The 20,594-nt window shown below is 38.7% G+C and overlaps 1 protein-coding gene and 1 long non-coding RNA gene across 6 annotated transcripts in view; one reads left to right on the top strand and one right to left on the bottom strand.

The window, feature by feature from the left end:
* Positions 1–2,571, bottom strand: part of LOC125711976 (limbic system associated membrane protein) — a 241,602-nt gene extending 239,031 nt beyond the window's left edge. The window contains exon 1 of the mRNA XM_048981539.1: positions 2,311–2,571. Within this exon, the coding sequence (XP_048837496.1) occupies positions 2,311–2,374 (64 nt within the window). The 5' untranslated portion in view covers positions 2,375–2,571. The remainder of the gene's footprint in view (positions 1–2,310) is intronic.
* An 11,835-nt stretch (positions 2,572–14,406) lies between these two features.
* Positions 14,407–20,520, top strand: LOC125711980 (uncharacterized). Of its 5 annotated transcripts, none has more exons than XR_007383176.1 (5): positions 14,407–14,606; positions 16,152–16,224; positions 18,505–18,689; positions 19,335–19,379; positions 19,581–20,520. It is a non-coding gene; the product is annotated as an uncharacterized LOC125711980 (long non-coding RNA). The 5 variants fall into 5 exon arrangements; XR_007383173.1 differs by lacking the exon at positions 14,407–14,606 and adding an exon at positions 14,614–14,785; XR_007383175.1 differs by lacking the exon at positions 14,407–14,606 and adding an exon at positions 14,826–15,479.
* Positions 20,521–20,594: the final 74 nt, after the last annotated feature.

Below are 20,594 nucleotides of genomic sequence, written 5' to 3'. Positions count from 1 at the left end.
GGGGTACACTCTGGCCAGGATGTCAACCCAATTCAGGGAGCACATGCAAACGTACACGATGGGCGACGAGACACCAATTAGCTTAAGTGAATTTAGACTGCAGGAAGAAACCGGAGTACTCGGGGGAATCGCACACAACACAGAGTTTCGCTTTTAGGGTTGTGTATCTTGTGAAGCAGTGGAAGCCGATAAATGGCACATCAAGCTCCTAATTAATCATACCACTGGGCAATTTAACAATTGATGTTAGTATAGACACAATTACATCGCTGAATGCATTTGCTAACCTGTTACAACCACAAACATGAGCCCCAACATAAATTTCAGAAATCATCAGAGCAAAGCAGATTTCAGCGGTAAATAGGGGGGGGGGGGGGGGTGTCTTGCCACCATGCAGAAAAACTGAAAAAAAAAATGTTAGATAAAACAGTGTTCTGGCCACAGACAGCTTGTTCCACTTTTTAATGCACCAGTAAAGCATGTCTAAGATGGAGACCTACAGAGGGTGATTGGTTACCTCAGTAAAGCATGGCCTAGAGATATGTCACAGGTGCCTCATGAGCTACAACCATTTCACATGGCAAAGACACAGCACTCTAAAATGAATGGCTCCTTGATACCAAGATCATCGACTCAGTTTCAAAGGACAAACACGTTACTGAAATCACGAGGGCCGTCTGACTTTCACCAGGTGGCGGACAAGCTCCAAACCCACCTTGTGGACCGCTTCTGGAAGTACCATTGGAAATGACTTCATTTAGGTCGTTTGGACTTTAGTGTTCACCCAATCAAATCTATTAATCTTTACAAAACTGTGGCAATGTAGGAAAGGGATCGCTGACACTTGCATTAAAACATGACATAGGTTTCCGACCCCATGCTGAGCAAACAAACTAACTAAAAACTAAAAAACTAAAAAATGATCTCATGTCGATTATATTAATGCCAAGCAGTATTTCAAACAGGAAAAATTCGGACTTCTTAAAAGCTTTTTTTCCTTAAAGAACAAAAAATCCAGAAATATTTATGATGCCTACTATCTCTGTGTTTTTCATTATAAATGTTTTTTATCTGACTGATAAAAACATTAATAAGTGAAATCTGAAAAATACGAGCATTGAATCATCAACTATCTGAATAGCTATGGTAGAGAAATCACAATTTCTTCCTATGGAAAGGAAAAAAGTTAAATATTTCACAATAAATTACCACATTGCAATAATGTATCAGCAGTTAAATTGTAAACACTCTTTGCATAAAACATGATTAGAAATCTTACTTTTCCACAAGCAGAATTTTTTACTAACTCTAACCCTAAACCCACATAATGAATGTTTTATAATGTATGCTATTAAATATTTTCGGTGTACAAATATTTTTAAATAAACAATGTATGTACATTTGTAGTGGGATAATCTGGGTTTACACGTTGATAAAAGGGTGAGGGATGTTAAGGAATACCTCTTCTCAGTGCAGTAGTCGCCCCTGTGTAGTACCACTAAGGTGACGTCAATCGTCCTTAGATATATATAGTTATTATACACAAAACTTAAGGCAGTAACCTTCTTTTTCGCCCTGTCATTTTAAAGTTAAAGCAGGTGAAACTACGGCTGATTGGAAATGTCATTTATGGGGAAAAAATCCTGCCCAATTCTGCATTTAAGGTAGAGGTGACGGTAAATATAATTTGTTGAGCAATAACTGTCACTCATCAAACTGTCTTATGGGCAATATGTCTCAAGCGTTTGCAAAAATTAAATCAATCGTGTCTTAAGCCAAGCGTACATTTTGCTTCGCATAATAAACTATCTCCACAGGCATACGTAATTAGCTTGCAAGACCTAACAATGAACTACGATGAGGCATAAACAAGTTCCACTAAAGATAAGGAAAAGAATTAATGTTTCAGTTTAATTTAAAACAATTATCCATATTGTTTGCATACATAATCTGCTCTATTTTAGCCTTTTTATTTAAATTTCAAGTCAAATTAAATGATGAACGATGCGTTGTTATATGTTAGCTAAAATATGAGGAATTATAATATGTTTGTTTTTGTGCCTACAAAACGTGCAGGCTTTGAAAAAAAGGATTATGATATTAGTATGCCGCAGGCATGCATCTATTAAAGACTGCAGCAATGGCAGCTTTACTAGCAACCTGAAAAGAATACTGCGCATTGATCACCATTCATTTTAAAATTAACTAAAAAAAAGAACGGAAGTCGTCCAGCTGTCACACGAGGAGACGGCTGTAGCATCTATGCAGAATTTTTTCTTTTTTTTCGAAACCTCGAAATGTTGGCTTTACCTTGAAATCCAAAAAGCAAAGCGAATCCCACGATCCAAATGATGTGTATCCAGAAGCTATTCATGTTTCGCTCTTCTCTTCGGCAAGTCTTTCCAAGCAACACGCAATAAATATCTGGTAGGTGTCCTGCACGTTTTTTTCCTTCGGCTACGGCCGTCGTATTTTCCGACTACCAGCGATGTTTTCCAAGCCTCTGTCCCGATACTGCAGCGCGGTATGACAACTCAAGAGCTGGCATAAAGGAAAAACAGACCTTCAGCAATCACGTCCACTCAGAAAGCTTATTTTTACAATCTATTTGGCGCTGCCACCTGGCGGTGTTGCGAAAACTGTTCGTTTTCAAGCTTCATAATTATCACGAAATGCATAAATACATGAAAGTCTAAATTAAGACAGGTTAAGTATTAAACGCACAACATTTTATTAGCTTTTTTTCGGAGGGGGGGGGGGGCTGTAAATATGTCACCTTCACAGCCATCCCATCGAGAAAGTTGAGAAAGGAGTAAATGTCTGCATACCCCAATTTGTCCCCACCCCAAAAAAACGTTCAATTTGTATTAAAAGTATAAATAAATACAAATATATTATTAAAAATATATATATCGCAGAGCGTGTATGAATGAAATAACAGTGCAGACCCTAAAAAGCACTGAATTCTTTGTTAAGGATATACAAAATTAACAACATAAAGGGATTTTCTGAAGAAACTTTGGAAACCTCTCAGGGCCATAATTTTACTTATAGTAGCTCTACTGGAGCCTAAAAATTAACAGCATTTCCCTTTTATGATGCACGTCCTACAGTTTGCTGTACTGTATAGTCTTTCCATATGCTGTACACCCTACAGCCAATGGAAGGACAGCAACAAGCAGCCAGGATACGAATTTGTCAGTAAAATCAATTTCAGCCACAAAACGCTTTTAGAACTATTCTTGTTTAATAAAAGAGGAAAATCCAACAAATCAAAACTAAACAAAATGATTGTTTAGCTTTGCCAGATATATTTTTGATTATTTACACTCTCAGAAAAAAGGGTAAAAAAGTGTACCTTTGCTTGTCACTGGGGCTGTACCTTTGTAATTGTACCTTTTGAGGTACAGAAATGGACTCTGAGGAACATCCCAAAGGTACAAGCAGCATTAATGTACCATCAGTGGTACAGAAATGTCCCTCAGAGTCCATTCCTGTACCTTTAAAACTACAATTACCTACAGCTAAGGGTACAATTGGCAGACCCTGGAGGGAGAAATGTTTACCTATTTTTTCTGGGAGTATACATTAGCTGGTGTGTTCCGAACAATGACAATATATTGGATATTACGGTTAATATCTGATCTATAAAGATGTTCATTAAACTTTTTAATTGTCATAATCCCATTTTTGGATATAATCTTCTTAGATTTTGGCATTGAAATTATTTTAAAATGGCATTTGTATATGTTTATGAACCTCATTTTTATAAATTAATGTATTAGAACATCATTTATCATAAACTTCACATAATAATCAGTTAAATTTCTCACTTATTTTTATGGCCTCTGCTCTATAGGAGTTTGAGCCAACCATGACTAATGAGGTTTTGCAAATACAATGAAATATGTATGCAAACAACCTACCCCCCCCCCCCCCCAAACAGCAAATCATATTATTCTAGCTGCATACACAGAGCATGTAGAGAGAGTGAAAAAGCTTTAGAGAGAAAGCCTTGGAGAAGATGCAGAAGATGCCTGAAGAATGCATGGTGAGATTGTTGGTGCTATGCATGGTGATTCCAGCATCTCAGAAATTCCCACCGCAAGGACAGGGTTGGGAAGCATTGGTCTAAAGACAAGAGAATGACACAATAAACAAAAAACATCCAATCAATGATATTTCTGGCTCTAATAAGGTGTGAAGACACCTTATTAATCAGAGAAGAAAACCAGACTCACTCATTGTAACAAGAAAAGACTGGTCTGAAATCTAAATCTATTGGTCCAAGGTGATATTAGATGGGTCTACTTAAAGTAGCCATTGAGTGTGTATAAATACATTCGCCTGCCACTTTAGGCCCATTCCTAGCTGCTCTTTTGGATTCAGATCCGGTGACTGAGGAAGCCATTGAAGTGTACTAATGTCATTGTCACGTTCATAAAATTAAAGTTGACTTGTTCTTTGTGACATGACACGTTTTCCTGCTGGAAGTAGCCATTAGAAGATTGCAGCATTTAAACAATACTCAGTTGGTATTAGGCAGCCCAATGCGTGCCAAGAAAACAACACACACATCATTACACCATCACCATCCGCCTGAACTTTTGGCACAAAGCAGGTTGGGGTCTCTGCATTTATGTTCTTTGCATCAAATTCTGACCCAACCATGTGTATCACTGCAGAAATTGAGATTCAACAGGAGCAGAACCTGCTGTAGCCTTCTGCTGTTGTAGCCTCGGTGTCCTGCTCTTAGAGGAGAGGAGTAGAACCTCCTGTGGTCTTCTGCTACTGTAACTTATCTGCTTCAGGGTTTGACGTGTTGTGCATTCAGAGATGCACTGCACTTGTAAACTGTAGTTTTTCAAATTAGCTTTCCTGTCAGCTCAAACCAGTCTGGTCATTTTCACCTGACCTCCATCATCAACAAAGCATTCCCACTCACAGAATAGCCACTCGCTGCTTTTTTTTCATGCGCCATTCTCTGTAAACTCTCAACCATGCCACGGTGAAAGTCAATTAAAGCACCTTTTGCCCTGTTTTCATATGCTATAAACGTATCATTTATAAAATATTTTCATAAACTGAAGCTTTTGATCAGTTTCCGAATGATGCCTTTGCATTGAGGTGTTGCTAGATATTTGCATGAACAAGCATGTGTAAAGCTGTTTCTTATAGCACACGCGTAATTGGTTATCTGGATTTAAATTCACAGGGTAACAGGCAGATTGAGTATTTTTTTTTTCTTCCTCAGCCTTTTGCTGAATTGCTGTGAGGCATGCTGTGATCACAAATCACCCTTAAGAAAGTAAAAATAGAGAAAATGAATAATGAAATCAAAGTACTTGTGTGTTACTACAACATCTATGAAAAAGAAGGAAACACCTCAAAGGAAAATAATGAGGCTGTCATTTATAAATTCATGCATTCCTTATTGCAATTCCTATATAAATGAGGGAGGGAATGCTTGCACTTGTGCTTTTAGTTGTATGCTCAGTGAAGTTGGTTTAATGAAAGGTTTGATTAAACCTGGAAATGAAGTAATACAGTACTCCTTAATTATTCGTCATATAAGTTTCTTCTTCCGAAAACTCACAATTATAATTAATCATCATTAACACAGAGTCAAAATAAACATTATTATGTACACCATACGAACCTCAATCGCACGCATGTTTACACTTGTGAAGGCTCATGTTTATTTAAAGGAGAAACTGATGATGGTACGGTCCACAGTAAATGGTGGAATGGAGACCAGTTTGTTGGAAGCAGGGAGGGCCATTTTCCTGCAATTTCAAACCATCCATCTTCCAGCCACTTATCCAGTAGGGGTCACAGGGGGAGGCTTATTTCAAGAAGAATAGGACACCAGTAGCACCAGGAAACATCCTGGATGGCAATTTCAAAACAGCAAGCTAACCGCAGATTGAATAACTGATAAATAAGCATACTGCTAATGGAGACAAATATTGTCAAAGACATTGAACATAATTTAAAAGATATATCTCTTTGTTAATAACTCTCTAAATGATTTTCACGGAGACCAAAATGAATATACCCCAAACTGCGTCCATACACAGAGTGCCAGGTCATTTTCCCTGTCAGACTATTCATATTTGATAGGTTGGTCTCTGATTTTTTTCTTTTAGGGGTGAAAGGATTGGGCCCATTCACCATGAAGCATATAGATGAGATGGCTGGCTTGTGCTAAAAAAGGAGAAACGATACAGCCAAGAACCAACACCAACACTGAGTAAGTAAGCATGAACAACCCCAAGACAGTACAATGAAACACTGGGTAGAATGAGCTTGGTTAAAAGGAGCTTTGAGCGACTTATTATAACTTGAGGTATAGGTGGTTATTGAGGGCAGCCATCTAGAGTTGAACATGGTTATAAAGGACGACGATACTTGCAGCAGGTAACCTGTGTAGCAGAAACTGGACCAGATAAGTCTGTCTTATCAAGTCTGCTATAGAGGGTGGCTTTGAGGCTTGGGATCTCTTCTGGCAATCAGAAGGCTGCCAGTTTGAATCCCATGAATGCCAGGAGTGGTTCTATTCTGCTGGGCCCATGAGCAAGGCCCTTAACCTGCAATTGCTCCATCCTGGGTATGATTTTAATCTACATCCAGCCCTGCAAGCAGGTCCTCCAACTAACAGGGGAAAAAAATTGGGGGTTGATGGTAGGATTGGCATTCCAGCCGTCTGAAATACCCCACTGGTGTCTGACTGCACTTGGGTTCTCATCCCTGAGGTGGTTTGTCGTGTGGTGGGTGTGGCAATGTGCTGTATCAGTGTGAGCTCTCTCTCTCTGCCTTATCACTGCCTTGCAATTGTGTATTTTAGATGTTAACTCAAATCGTCACTTCATTTATACAAAAAGATGTTCATGAAAAGAACTTTGGCAACACTTTACTTAAAACAGTCACGTATAATGGATTATAGATGCCTTCATACTTCAGTACAAAGTATCCTTAATTCTTATACTGACCGTTATAATGCATTATGAAGTGTGCATTATAGATGACAGCTTCAAAGAGCATTCATAAAGCATGATAAACATGACTGTAATATGTTATACCTTTTTTTTAAATAGTTATAGACATGATATACTATATAGTGTATATATATATATATATATATATATATATATATATATATATAATGCATTATGATGACTGCTTTATGTAAAGTGTTACTGAACTTTTAAGAGTATGTTCTCCACCTAGTAAGCCCAGATAAAGGCATCCTAGTCCTAATTGCCCTTCCTGTTAGCAGACTACAGATTTGTGTTGCTCAGCATCTATTTTGTCCTTTAATATTGGCTTAAACTCCCCATTTTCATATCTCACCTTCTACTGTTTGCCCTGAAAAGACGATGCCTCCAGGTCCAGATCCACGTCACCTCCTTCTTCGTGTCACATGGTTCTGTCCAGCTGTGAAGATACTGATTGATTAACTGCAGGTGTGAAGCGTTGATTTTGTTCATTTTCGTATAGTTTTATTCCCCCTTCATTCCTATGGGGATTTTGGAGCTGCCAGTGTAGGTTTACAGTTACGGTTTTAAAATAAACTAATACATTATTTTACACCCATCCCTGCATCCCTGTTAGAAGATTAATGATTTTACTGATTTGATTTTTGTTGACTTCTGCACCATGTAGGTCAAAAAAAACAAAATATATTTTTAAAATCACACAGTAAGAGCTTTTTGTGCAATATAGGGAAAACACAGCTTAACAAAGGAAGCCTGCTCCCTTGCAAACGTGATTAGGGTTGGAGTTTTCTGGCTGACTACTAAAGGCTGCACAATGTATGAGAAATTATGAGGGTTTTTTTTTTTCAGAAACATTGTTTTCTGGTAAATGGGGCCGGTGTTGTAGGCAGACTAGGAAATGCAGAAGAGAGCAAATGAGGACAGGACAGGAAGAGCTATGTGCTGGGAGAATTGGTTTCTCACTCTGATGCTGAACTACAGCCAGGTAGATCTATTTCGACAGCTGGGTACATGAGGGACACCGAGGAAACGGGCTCACAATATTGATACAATAATAGTGAAATGTGTCTGAACAAATTTAGGAACTGCTGTTCCGGGTGTCTTTCAGAGGGCTGCCGTTTGTTCTTTGTAGGACACTGTATATTTTCTGACATACCAAAACCAATTGAGTTTTACTATATGTATCTATTTTGTTTGGGAAAGGGATACATGTAAAGATATCAATTACATAAGATCAGTGGCATTTGCCCCTGTATTTTTGTTTCTTGATGAGTTGCCGCAGACTTGCTGTCACTTCTGCTCAGCTGATGGTCTGTATAACATGGATACCTGCAAATTTTGACTACAAAATGCCCAATCAGTTAATAGAATTTCTGTATACATTTTTTTGCATAAACTTGCATGGTAGACTTAACACTGATCATACACCGAATATCTGAAATCCTGCATCTCCCAACTTAACACATATCTGGATACTTAATATCCATCCATACATTTTCCAAATCGCTCATCCTACTGGGTCGCGGGGGGTCCGGAGCCTATCCCGGAAGCAGTGGGCACGAGGCAGGGAACAACCCAGGATGGGGGGCCAGCCCATCGCAGGGCACTCTTACACACCATTCACACACACATGCACACCGACGGGCAAATTAGTAACTCCACTTAGCCTCAGCATGTTTTTGGACTGTGGGGAGAAACCGGAGTACCCGGAGGAAACCCCACGACGACATGGGGAGAACATGCAAACTCCACACACATGTAACCCAGGCGGAGACTCGAACCCGGGTCCCAGAGGTGTGAGGCAACAGTGCTAACCACTGCACCACCATGCCGCCCCCGATACTTAATATGTTTGAAAAATTTCAGTCTGTGTCCCTTTAAGCTCATGTTACAGTATTTGTGTTATTTAGGGTATTAAACAATCTGTATGAATGAACGTTTGGATGATACACAAAACCAAGTGGTGGTTCTCAAAATGTGGGACAATGAAGCTTTTGACATTTTGAAAAATTGTTTTGAATGCACTATTTGAAACATCTTCCAGTCGAAATGCAACTCCCTGAATGTCTATATGGACATACTCAGTCAGCTCCAGAATTATTAGCAATGCTTAATTTGTCGGGCAGAGGATGCATGGGCGTGAAAATAAAGGTACCTGAGACCCGCTGTGAAATATGGCGGTGCATCACTGATGTTTTGGGGCTGCTTTGCTGCAGGTGAAGATTAATGGCAGAATGAATTCCACTAAATACCAGGAAATTTTAGACCAAAATTTATCTGCCTCTGCCAGAAAGTCGAAAATCAGCAGTGGATGGAACATTCAACAACATAATGACCCCAAAATTAACACTCAGATTTTTTCAATGGCCATCCAAGTCTGAAGATTTGAACCTAATTGAAAACCTGTGGTGTGAGTTGAAGGAGGCAGTCGACAATCACAAACCAAAAAATATTAAGGAACTAGAGATGTTCTGTATCTTTAAGATGGCATTGTTCTTGTGAAAGCCTGTTGCAGTGATTCAGTCTTGATTCAAAACTAATCACCACTGGCTCATAATAGGATCTCATACCATCCCAATTAAATGATTACCAATCAGAAACAGGTGTGACACCCATCTCTTTCATGCCTCATAATAAACAATATTTCCCAATGTCATGTGATTTTGCACATTTTTTTAAAATGAAACAATTTTGTTGGATTCAATTCAGTTCAGTATTGGCTGCAGGGGATGGTTTTAGGTTTAATTGAATCAGATGGGGCAAATGTATTTAAGAAATAAATTTTATTTCTTCTTCATAATAATTTCAGCGTGGTGCTGGATTTCTTGGGCAGTGCGCCAAAGAGCACAAGACTCACGTGACATGAGGATTTAGCAGTGGAGCAGAATTATATTTTATGGTTGCTTTTGGAGGGTCAGTGAATCTTTGGTGTGGGTTAACTTGGAGAGAAAGAATTTAAAGACATTTAAACATGACATGCTGAGACGTGGGACAATAGACATACACAGAAAAAATATAATTAAAAGTATGTTCAAAAAAGTACAGTTTAATCTCAGGTAATAGGAGGTAGTGTTTGGCTCTGTGTCTGTAATCAGAAGGTTGTTGGTTCAAATCCCAAGGCTGCGTGATGTCACAAGCGGGCCCATGAGCCAGGCCATTAACCCCAGTTACTCTAGGGCCCCGGTCTGTTCCTGTTCTCTAAAGCCCTTGATTACTATTGAGACATCATCAAACCAGTATACCCTATACCATTGTTTCTCAACTGGTGGGTTGTGAGACTATTTTCGTCGTGTTCTAAAAACATGTGTACCAGCAGCACTCTGGAGGATGGAAACTCCTCATTTCAATCAAGCTCCACGGATTCAACGGAGTGGAGAGCGAAACACAAAAGATAGCCATTTTGACTCTAACAAAGGGACTAACAGAGTGAAGAGGCGGCCCTCACCAAAGTGCTCCACACAATAAGACGAGCTGTAAAGCATCTGGGCCACCCCACATGAATCCATACTTCCCATGGGAGCCATTAGTCCAAACCAGGAGAAACCAGTGGAACTCTTTGTCGTCTTCTTTGTCGTCTTCGTGACAGTGGTCCTGTGGAATATGGAGCCCCTTCGTGGTTCTCTCGCCCGATCCAAAGCGTGTAGACCTCACGCATAACGCGTCAATCACTCACCCTGCCAATTCCAGTGATGGTTTCTGTTGCATTTCTCCCCAAAAGCATGCTGAAATGCATTTACGACAGGATAGTGAACATGCGCTTAAGAGGTTTCTGGCATTTACTTGTGATTAAGAGGGGGATTCTAATGCTACCAGCTGTTGAATGCACTGACACGTCCCTCAGTCAGACATCACAACCCCCCCCCCCCATTCCCTGTGCTGTTTTTCCCTAAACACAACTCTTGAATACTATGATTTTCTTATTGGAAATGCCTTCAATCGGACTGGGGGTAACCTTACTTGGTGTAATCACCCCAGCAAACCCAGCTCCCCAATCCTGACCTTTAACAGAAAGGGACTGGTGCTGCATGCTTCTATTTGACCAGGAAGAAATTGGTGGGAAATGAGAAAATCGAGGCCGATTCTTGGAGAAATAATACTTGTAATTATCCGTCATGCCATTTTACCGATCACCAAATGTATGTTCCCCTTCTCATAACTTCTCAAAACTCTTATTGAGACAATGGGCATCCGTGCTAGCAGTTAGGCATACAACCATACCGTCCATAAATAGTACCTGAGCATGTTGGCAGCGCACCTACCCATGGTTGTCAACAGATTAGCAAAGTGCTTCTTATCTGTCCCGTTATATCACATGCAAGGGCCATGCCTACTCTAGGGCGTCTCCCCAACACAAGACAATCTGCTCCTGGGGACACTGACTGCAACCATGTCCTGGACATTGCATCCCCTAGCTGCATGGCATGATTAGTTTCGATTGCATCACTAGGATTATTTGACTATAACCAAATGCATTATACAGCTGCATAAATTCGGCTGTATTTGTAAAATTGGCTTGGAGTTATATGCTTCCACAACAAAGTGCAGTACAGACCAGACTATAAGCAAAAATCACTCGCCTCTGTAAGCATGAAAGCAAAGTAGATCATTTGTTTTTAATTAAAATTTTAAAAGTAAAACCCTCCTATCCACATCACAACCCGCAACATGTAGTTCGTTTAGTAATATAATTCAAAAGAGGCAATTTAACTTGACTTAGAATTTCTTACGCTGACTTACTGTGTATGCCTCAATTACCTTACCTGGATGTTTATTGCACCCATCCTGCTATAGATCATGTGTTACCTCCTGCTTAATAGTCCATTTTAAATCCATGCAAATATACTACCTTGGATTCTAGCTCCACCAAATTAATCTTTAAAGACCAAGTAAATGAGCTTGCAGGCAACAGAGTTACCACTGTGACACACTAATTAATAATTAATCCATCCGTCTTCAATCCTCTTTTGTGGGTCAGGGTCTACCCCAGCCACACAGTAGGAGTACAAACCGTACAGGGTGCCAGTCCTTCACAGAACGTACCAGTACAGTCACGCATAAGAGACATCAATTAGCCTAAGTGCATGCTTTTGGACTACAGAACAAAACTCAGCGGAAATGTGACACCTCTAATGTAATTAATATTTCGAGCAATTTAATAATTATTCAATAGTGATTTGATTCACAACTGCAAATACATTCATAAGTTATCATGGCAAGGTCAGTGGATCTATACCCATCGATTCCATTTACTAACTCGTGCATCTAGGAATTCAAATGTAGCCATTGTTATCAACTTTAATAACCTAATGCGAAAGATCAGAGATGACCTTGATCGATGACGCTCCTTGAAGTCCTCCCTTGAGGCCAGAATCTCTGCTGTGAGAATACATGTTCTTCCTTGACTTAATTTCCTACTTTTTATGTTCCTTTTTTTTTAACGTCCTAAATATATTGAAGTCAATTCCCTAATATCCATGTTTATATGGAGTAGGAAACCTGCCAGAATATAGTGGATTACACTGCAGCACCAAAAGCGATCAGGAGGCCATTTCCTGCCAAACGTACATTTCTATTACATATCTATTCAGATCACTTTGAGGACTTGCTAAAAAAGCCACCTTAGAGCCTAATACACATAATCTTTAAATCAAATCAAATCACTTCACACTTGGTAGAGTACAGGTGAGTGGAAAAACTTGTGCAAAACCTTTATACATCATTTATGGCACAAATTTAACCTCTATTCTGGGGGAGATTATTCATATGTCCTCCCTGGGGAGATACAGGTATAATTACATGTTTGTCTTAAACGTGCACTCATTGACAGATTTATTAGTAGCTTGTTAAAGCATATTTTTAGTAGCGATACATTCCATCACACCATCTGTGAGTCATTAAGCTAATTGTAGGTCACCTCCTCAGTATTCTGCTGACCGGAAGCTCAGCTTGTTGTTTGCTATATCCATGGCATTAACCAGGGCCAGCCCTAGGTCTTCTGCCTCCCTCCCCTACACAGGGCAGCAGAAAACAAATTTTGTCGATTAATTTATATTAAAAACATTTCAGCGGCATAGGGTATCCGGCTGCTAACTAGCTAGCTGGCGATTCACAAGAAAAGTGAAGTATTAAAATTAGTGTAAATAACTGTAATGTCACGGAATGTAGACAAAGGTATTTGTTTAGATTTTTCTCAATCGCTGTTTTGTGTCCCCTAATCAAATGGTGCCCTAGGCGATCGCCTATGCAGCCTGTAAGGCAGGCTGGCCTGAGCACGACTTCAGCAGATTTCTACCTCATTTACACGGCATCTGTACGACAGCATGCAGTTTCGCCAGCAGCCTTGTTTATGACGGACTAAGCTTAGGAAACATGTCTTCAGTCTGGATTCAAGCATATAGTCAGTCAGTCAGTCAAATGTGGAACAAATATCATTCATACGAGTTTAAGGATGCATGAATTTTGAAAATACACAGCATGAAAGCGAAAAATGTGACATCTAGAAAACCTATGGATCTTGATATTGAATTATATATTTTTGTGTAGTTCAATATGGTTACATGTATATTTGGTTGTGGCTGAAGAGAAATGTCACACAAAAGCTTAATTGAATGCACACTCTGTGATGTTAAGCTGCAGTACCTCCAGCATCTAAATCGCATTACTCTGCTTATTCAAAGAACAAGAGTCACTCGGTGATCACTCACTCAATTTTGTTTATTCAGAAAGACAAACAGAATCACAAAACCAAGAACATTGCAAAAATAAAATTTAAAAAGTTCCACATTCCTATCACAGATGTTGCCTTTTCACCCCACCTATATACATATATTTAACTATCCAGTTAATATCCAGGCGACGTCAATGTCCTGCAGGTGGCAGCAAGGGCCGAATGAAAGAGTACCTGGCAGAAAGACAGTGAAGGAAGATGCATTTCCAAAGCTGTCAACCCAAATCACCCTGTATACGAGCTCTTTACATTCATGTAAACTCTCATGTAAAATATATCAAGATATTGAGTGCCATATGCAATTCAAACTGCATGACAACAGATTACTGGGGACCTCCTGTAAGTTTTAATACTAGTAAAAGTTAAAAAAATTTAAGGCTTAAGTGTTTAAAGGTGTTTCTAAAAACAATCGTAAAAATTAATATACAGATGCAGTATTACATTTACAAAATAAAACTACTGTGGTCTTTCTCTAGCTTAAAAAACTATGTATTCAATAGTCAAGTTTAAAGCTTAACATGAAACAACAACGAACGCACTCAACCCGATGTACAGCTCCTGCCGGATTTGCAGCGCGCATGCGTATACCACATTACACTTTGCAGTACAAATGCGCTCCACTTTCACGCATGTGTACTCCAGCTCAAAATAACGTCACCTACCAGTCTGTTCTGCGCAAGTGCAAATATTTCACGAAAAATTACTTGCAAGGTGTTTGCTTACATTTAAGGGGATGATGTTGAAATACTGTGTTGTTCTGCAAAGCGTATAGACATCATCGCTGCGTTAAGCATGTTATTCTTTTTTCTGTAAATTTAATTAGTCAGAATAAATAGTTTTTTTCTTTCCGCCGAAGTACTTTTACGGTTTGTTATCATGAGGTTTGGACATTTTACACATTTTCAATTGTATTACGATGTTACAATTACACAACTTTTTCTGAGTAATTACAGCACCAGCTATGTTACTGTAATTCTTTGAATAAAACGCGGAGTGGACATTATGTATCTGAAGTATGTAAGTGTGGAATCGTGAGCTTCGAAAGAAGACTAGTGACCTGGTAGGACTTCATACCTCTTCTAATGGCATTTTGCTTTGAAACTTAGTCTTTTTACGATCTCAGTATATTATCTTAGAATATTTGGTGAGTTTCAGTTTGCTAAGACAATTTAAAAATAATAATAATGGATAAACAACGTTCATAACGTTTATGCACTTAGTTCTCTGATTAGTCTGTTCTAAAGCCGTACTGTACTCATGACCAGCAAGAAATAGCCGTTCTGCCTCTTATACTTATATATCCCACAGATCAGTCAGGGCTTGGCTGGATGATGGACTAAACAGAACAGAAAAATTACAATTCCCAAATTATGCATTTAATTGATGTCATAAAAACTTCTAAATACAGTATTGTGCAAAAGGCTTAGACAGTCATAGAAAATGATGTTTAAATGATCTTCATGTTGGTGAAAAACTTTACTATTATGGCCATCAAAATATGTTAGCGTAGTCGTTTCAAAATCTCTGCTAATGTCACCCAAGTATTTAAAGCAACCGTCCAATACACCCGTGTATTTTTTTCACTTCACCACTAGCGCACCTTGTATTCTTACCCAATATCTCATTGATTTCTCAAACCACTAATTAATTAAATAAGTGAGCGTGTGATGAAATCTGAGAAATACAGCGGTGTGTATTTGAGAACTGGACCGGTGTTCATCTAACTAGATCTCGGAATCTTTTCTGGCACTCAGGTAAAGGCCAAGAAACAACTGTTAAATGTTCTGATGTTAAAGTGTTTTTTGTCCAGGGCCAATATATATATATACTACCCAGATAAATAGCTTGAAACATTTCCTTTGTCTAAGACTTTTGCACATTACTGGACATAAATCTAGGCTTTTTATCATAATATTTTATTGTATTAATCTGAAACTATGATTCCAGTTTCATGTGACCCCAATAAAAAGCTAAAACATCTCTTTTCTAGAAAAAAAAAGAATACTACTAGAGATAACTTAAAATCTTAATTATCGTAATGCTTGATGGAGAATCTAATGTCTGAGTGAAAAAGTACTTAATGTGTTGTATGACTTTGATATCTTCCTTTCGGTACATTGCCCTTGAGTATTTTTAGTGTATAGTTGTGTAGTTAATTGTATAGTTAACCCCAGGAAGCGTTTCTCATTTCCTGCGGCCTCTATATCGCCCTCTAGCGGTAAAGTACTGTATGTTTTTTTTTTCTACGCGCTAGTGCAGTCCGCCTCTGTATTTCATAAAAAACACATTGTTTTTGTCTTTCTTTTCAAGTGTTATTGGTCTCATGGTAACATATTTCAAATGAAACCCAACATTTCTGTTATTAGATTCCTTAGTTTATGTTTCTACTTAATTTTCCTTATTTTTGTTGCTAATGTATCATGTAGCGAAAGCGTTGTCTCTCATGTAAGAAGGCCTCGTCTCCTGGGACAAAACTAAGTCCGTCAAGATTCTCAGTCGGTAAGAAAGTCATATTTGTGTTTCTAAATCTCATAATAAAGGAGGAGTAAGTCTTATTGTTTAGATCGGGTACCTGACCCCCGATGGTCAGCGTATAGTATTTGGCACTTGCTCATAGATCGGCAACATAAACTAAATTGCATTTAAGGTTGTACCCTTTGTAAATACTGAAAAATACTGGCATATTATGCAGCATGCAAGAATGATGTTCAAGGCTGAAATGGTACCGTGACCACCTCCAGCTTCTAGCCTAGTGAAGTTGACTCGGCCAAAGAGATCGTAGGTCGCTAAAATAATATTTCGTCATGATGTAAAAAAAAAAAATAGCTGGATGAAAAATTGTTTAAACTGGTTTGGCAGCAAAATTGATCCATATCTCTAACATAGAGACAAAACGGCGTAGAAAGCTGAGGTCCACGGAGGTCACAGGGACGTATCTTACATTGGTGTAATGCTGGTATAATAAATATTCAATGTATACGTGTACCATTTATATGTTTACGTAGACGCCATAGTTCTTAAGTTCTTGTGTGATAACGCATTAGTGGTCATTTTTAAATGATGGTGACTAGTTTAAGAAAGTGCATTAAAAGCCTAAAGTTTATTTGCATAAAATAAACTCTGATTATAGCAAACAGGACCTTGGAAACTGGAGTGATTGAATAACGGGCAGACCATTTTTCCTGCCAATGATATAAACCACTTCACCTTTATAAATTTGGCATACAGTGATATTTAGCGTGAATGGCGTTCAGAGGAAACGACGAACAGGGAGAACTATGAGGAACGGAGGCTCATATTCCAGAATGACGTCCGTCTGTCTTCTAGCCACGCTAGGGTTGTGGGACAGAAATCCATCCATTCATCGGCCCATTTTCATACTAGCTAACCAGTGGAAGGTGACTGGGGGAACCCTGGGATATATCCCAAAAATTACTGGGCACATGGCAGGCCTCCTGAACAGGATGGCAGTACATTGTGGTGCACGCCACACTCCTACACTCTGGGCAAATCGTAGACTGACCTTATAGTTTTGGAATGTAGATGGAAATCTGGGCAGCACATGGAAGACGTGCAAACTTCACACGCAGTGCAAGGGTGAGCTTCCATTTGACAGAAAGCAAATGTCACACTTGCCCGTGAGCAGTTTATATAAACTTCAATGTCAAGAACTGTCAAGTGATTCTAAAGTGATGTTTTATTCTCTGAAATTGTACTAAAGTTTACTAATTATAGAGTACGACTCGTACACAAAGTGCTTTTTTTTTTAATTACTACTTTATTGTTTTTTCCAAAAAAGATGAGATCTATCAAGGCTAAGTAACTAGTGGGATCACTCTGGGTGATAAAATAGATGAGTAATCTATCTTTTGGTATTTTGTAGGATGTCAAAGATATTTTGAAGAAATCGAAAGAGAATTCAGAAACTGAAACGTATGCCTTTAGAGAATCTTGAAGTCATGTTATCTAGTAATCTAAGTTACAGTTAATGACTGGCACTCAGGTTAAGGCCAAGGGTCTGGTTGTCCCTGTAAGGCTAAATTAATTTGCATGTGCACTTTGAGCTACCAGATCACAGGGTCTTACGTCAGTTTTGGCTGCTGTTTCTAATGTCTGCAGGGTAGAAATATTTTTGCTTGGCCATGTCACTTTGCAATAAAAATAGTAACAAAAAGGTTTGTTTCTAATCCAGCAACATTTGAAAGGTTCACACTGCTAAAATTATGTTTGCAAAGGATAACTGACGAATTCAGGTATAATTAGGTGTTATGTACTCGTGTGTCCTTGATATATATCAAAATTGTGGCTTCGAAACTATTTAAACCTCACCAATGTCTGACTTTCCTGATACAAATTATAATGCGTCTGCAGTAAACAGATCAGTACAATAGAAGAGTACAGACAGAAGTTTGTTTGTTGTACAAAAAATCTATAAGTCGTAGGTATACAATGAATGAATTCTAGACGAGGAAAAAAAGTATAGTAGGTACATATTTTTTTATAAAAACGTAGCCTTCAGGGATTTAAGGGTTTTATTACTCAGATGCAAGGTGTACAGTCCAATACTGAAACGAGTGAAAAGCACTAAGAGATAAAGTAATAGTATAATAAAGATGTAATAAAAAAGGAATAGTAAAGTTTAGTAGTTAAATCCTGAAATTATACGGGTTCTATTGTGTTCTAGGTCATTGTTTCTCTTAAAAAAAAATAGACTGTGACCAAAGTAGCAAGTACATTGATTTTTTATGAGCTGTTGAAATATATTCGGTCTCTCTGCAGACTTGACACCCTGCTCCAGTAAGGGACACTGAGGTCTCTCTACACTGCTTCAGGATGGTGTGTGAGCTTTTCCTGCTCTCTTCTGTTTGGTTCCTCTTTGTCATCTTTTGGATGGAGACCATAAGCGTCTGGCTTTTCCTCTGCAACTTTTACCAGGACCGGGTCTTCTATCCTTGGGGAGATGGGTAAGAAATTACGCGGCAGAGAAAACCACAGTGAAGGTTCCGTCCCCAGAAAACTGAATCAGTTCTTCATTAGTGAGACCACTTACATCCTGTATCTGAAGAAGCTCTAGAAATGAAGGTACCAAATATGATTTTTTTTTTTGATCAAGTGTACATAATATATATATTTTACATTCGTAGCTGTGGCTATTGACTACATGAATGTATAAACAAAGAGCAACATGCTGGCTAGAGTGACCATAAAGTCTACACATTCTTATTGAAATTATAGGTTTTTGTGATGTGGACAAGTCTACAATTTCAATAAAGGTTCTTACGCATTATACCTACTGCAGCATTAAACATAATTTTCATCAGGGGTGTAAGAGTTTTGCATAGTACTATGTATACAGTATATATCAGTATAATTTAGTTGGCATACAATAGTTTTTCCATAGGAATTACATGGATTGTTACATAGGGAGTAATTTCTCGTATGTATTATTATAGTTTGAGTGAGGTAGAACCCCCCCCCCCCCCCCCCCCCCCGATTCTGCATGTTTTTGATATGGATATTTTAGATGTAGAGTACATGGAGTGACTAATGGAAAAGACAAATGATAAATATTGTTGAACAAGCCCTGATTTATGGTCTTTCCTTTGCAGAATATTTGCTGATGACCCCAGTCATATGCTCTACATGCTAGGGAGGTAAGAACAGATTTTATTGCAAAAAAATACCCTTGAAGCTTAAACAAAAATCCATGCTTGTCATTGGTGAAATGCTTGAACAATACAATAATCTAGTAACCTCAATTCTTTATTTCTTATCTTTCTTCTTTTATATCCTAGCAAACTGGGCCCCTGGTTGAAAATGACACTTTTTTCATTATTATTATTTTGTGTCTTCAGAGTAGAAGGTCCCAGACAAATGGAGACCTGATAAAAGATGGGAGAACCCGAAGTGAGAGGATAAGCTTCAGGAGGGACGCCCGTCCATATTGGAGACCTTTTCCGGGGCCCTTGGTGATTCACCTCTCCCAGCAAGCTTGTCACTTTAACAGAAGGCTGAGTGAGATACATGTAATAAATAATATCGCAAACACGGAAAATGCGCAAGCCTGTGTCCCTCTAGAACCATCGCTTTGAACGCTCTTCACAAAGTGTGCTTGAGGTTTTCTGCATCTGACCCTAAGACTAACACACCTAAGGGTTCGTATGTCACAATGAGGAACTGCAGCCCGCAGTCACAGAAGATTCTCCCGAACTGTAATCCACAGTTTCCGCTGTATTCATCTTTTCAGTGACCCGGTGTGTCTGGGATAATTCCGTAAATTAAGCAAGCTTCTGGCTTCATACGATGCAGAAATGGTTTCTTTACGTTTAGGTTTACAGATCATGCAAGCAAATATTGATATTTTGACCTAAGCATGTCTAAGTATATAAGATAACTTCTGTTTAGTTGAAACTGTTGTTTAAAGTAGCGGTTACTTTTGTAACAAATAGCAGTTCATTCGTATGTAAACAAACAGTTGGTTGGTTGTTTCCCTTTAGGAACCAGGCCAGTTAGTTTGTAGTAATGTTCTGTGGGCTCGAATCATGCAGGAAATTTTGTTGTTTGTGTAAATCTCTCCTGCCGCTTTGCTTGCACACTTATTCCGAGCGCCAATCTTCTGCTCTCATGCCAAGCCAGTAGTATATTCCAGCTCAAAATTTTCTTTGAAGAATGGATAAAATTTGCTGGATGTGGATGGAGATTATATTATCATGTCTAAATTTGCTGTTCCTGTGTGTCCCCCACTTTTGAAATGGATTTTCGTCAAATGGTGGTAATACAGTCATACAACCAAAAGTGAGCATCCCGACTGATTCCTGTGACTGTGCTCCTTGTCATTTTTTATTTTTGTAGACATGACTGCTTGCACC

This window comes from Brienomyrus brachyistius, chromosome 17, assembly GCF_023856365.1.
Source record: "Brienomyrus brachyistius isolate T26 chromosome 17, BBRACH_0.4, whole genome shotgun sequence".
In the NCBI taxonomy this organism is placed as follows: Eukaryota; Metazoa; Chordata; class Actinopteri; order Osteoglossiformes; family Mormyridae; genus Brienomyrus; species Brienomyrus brachyistius.
This window is presented reverse-complemented; position numbering and strand designations above follow the sequence as displayed.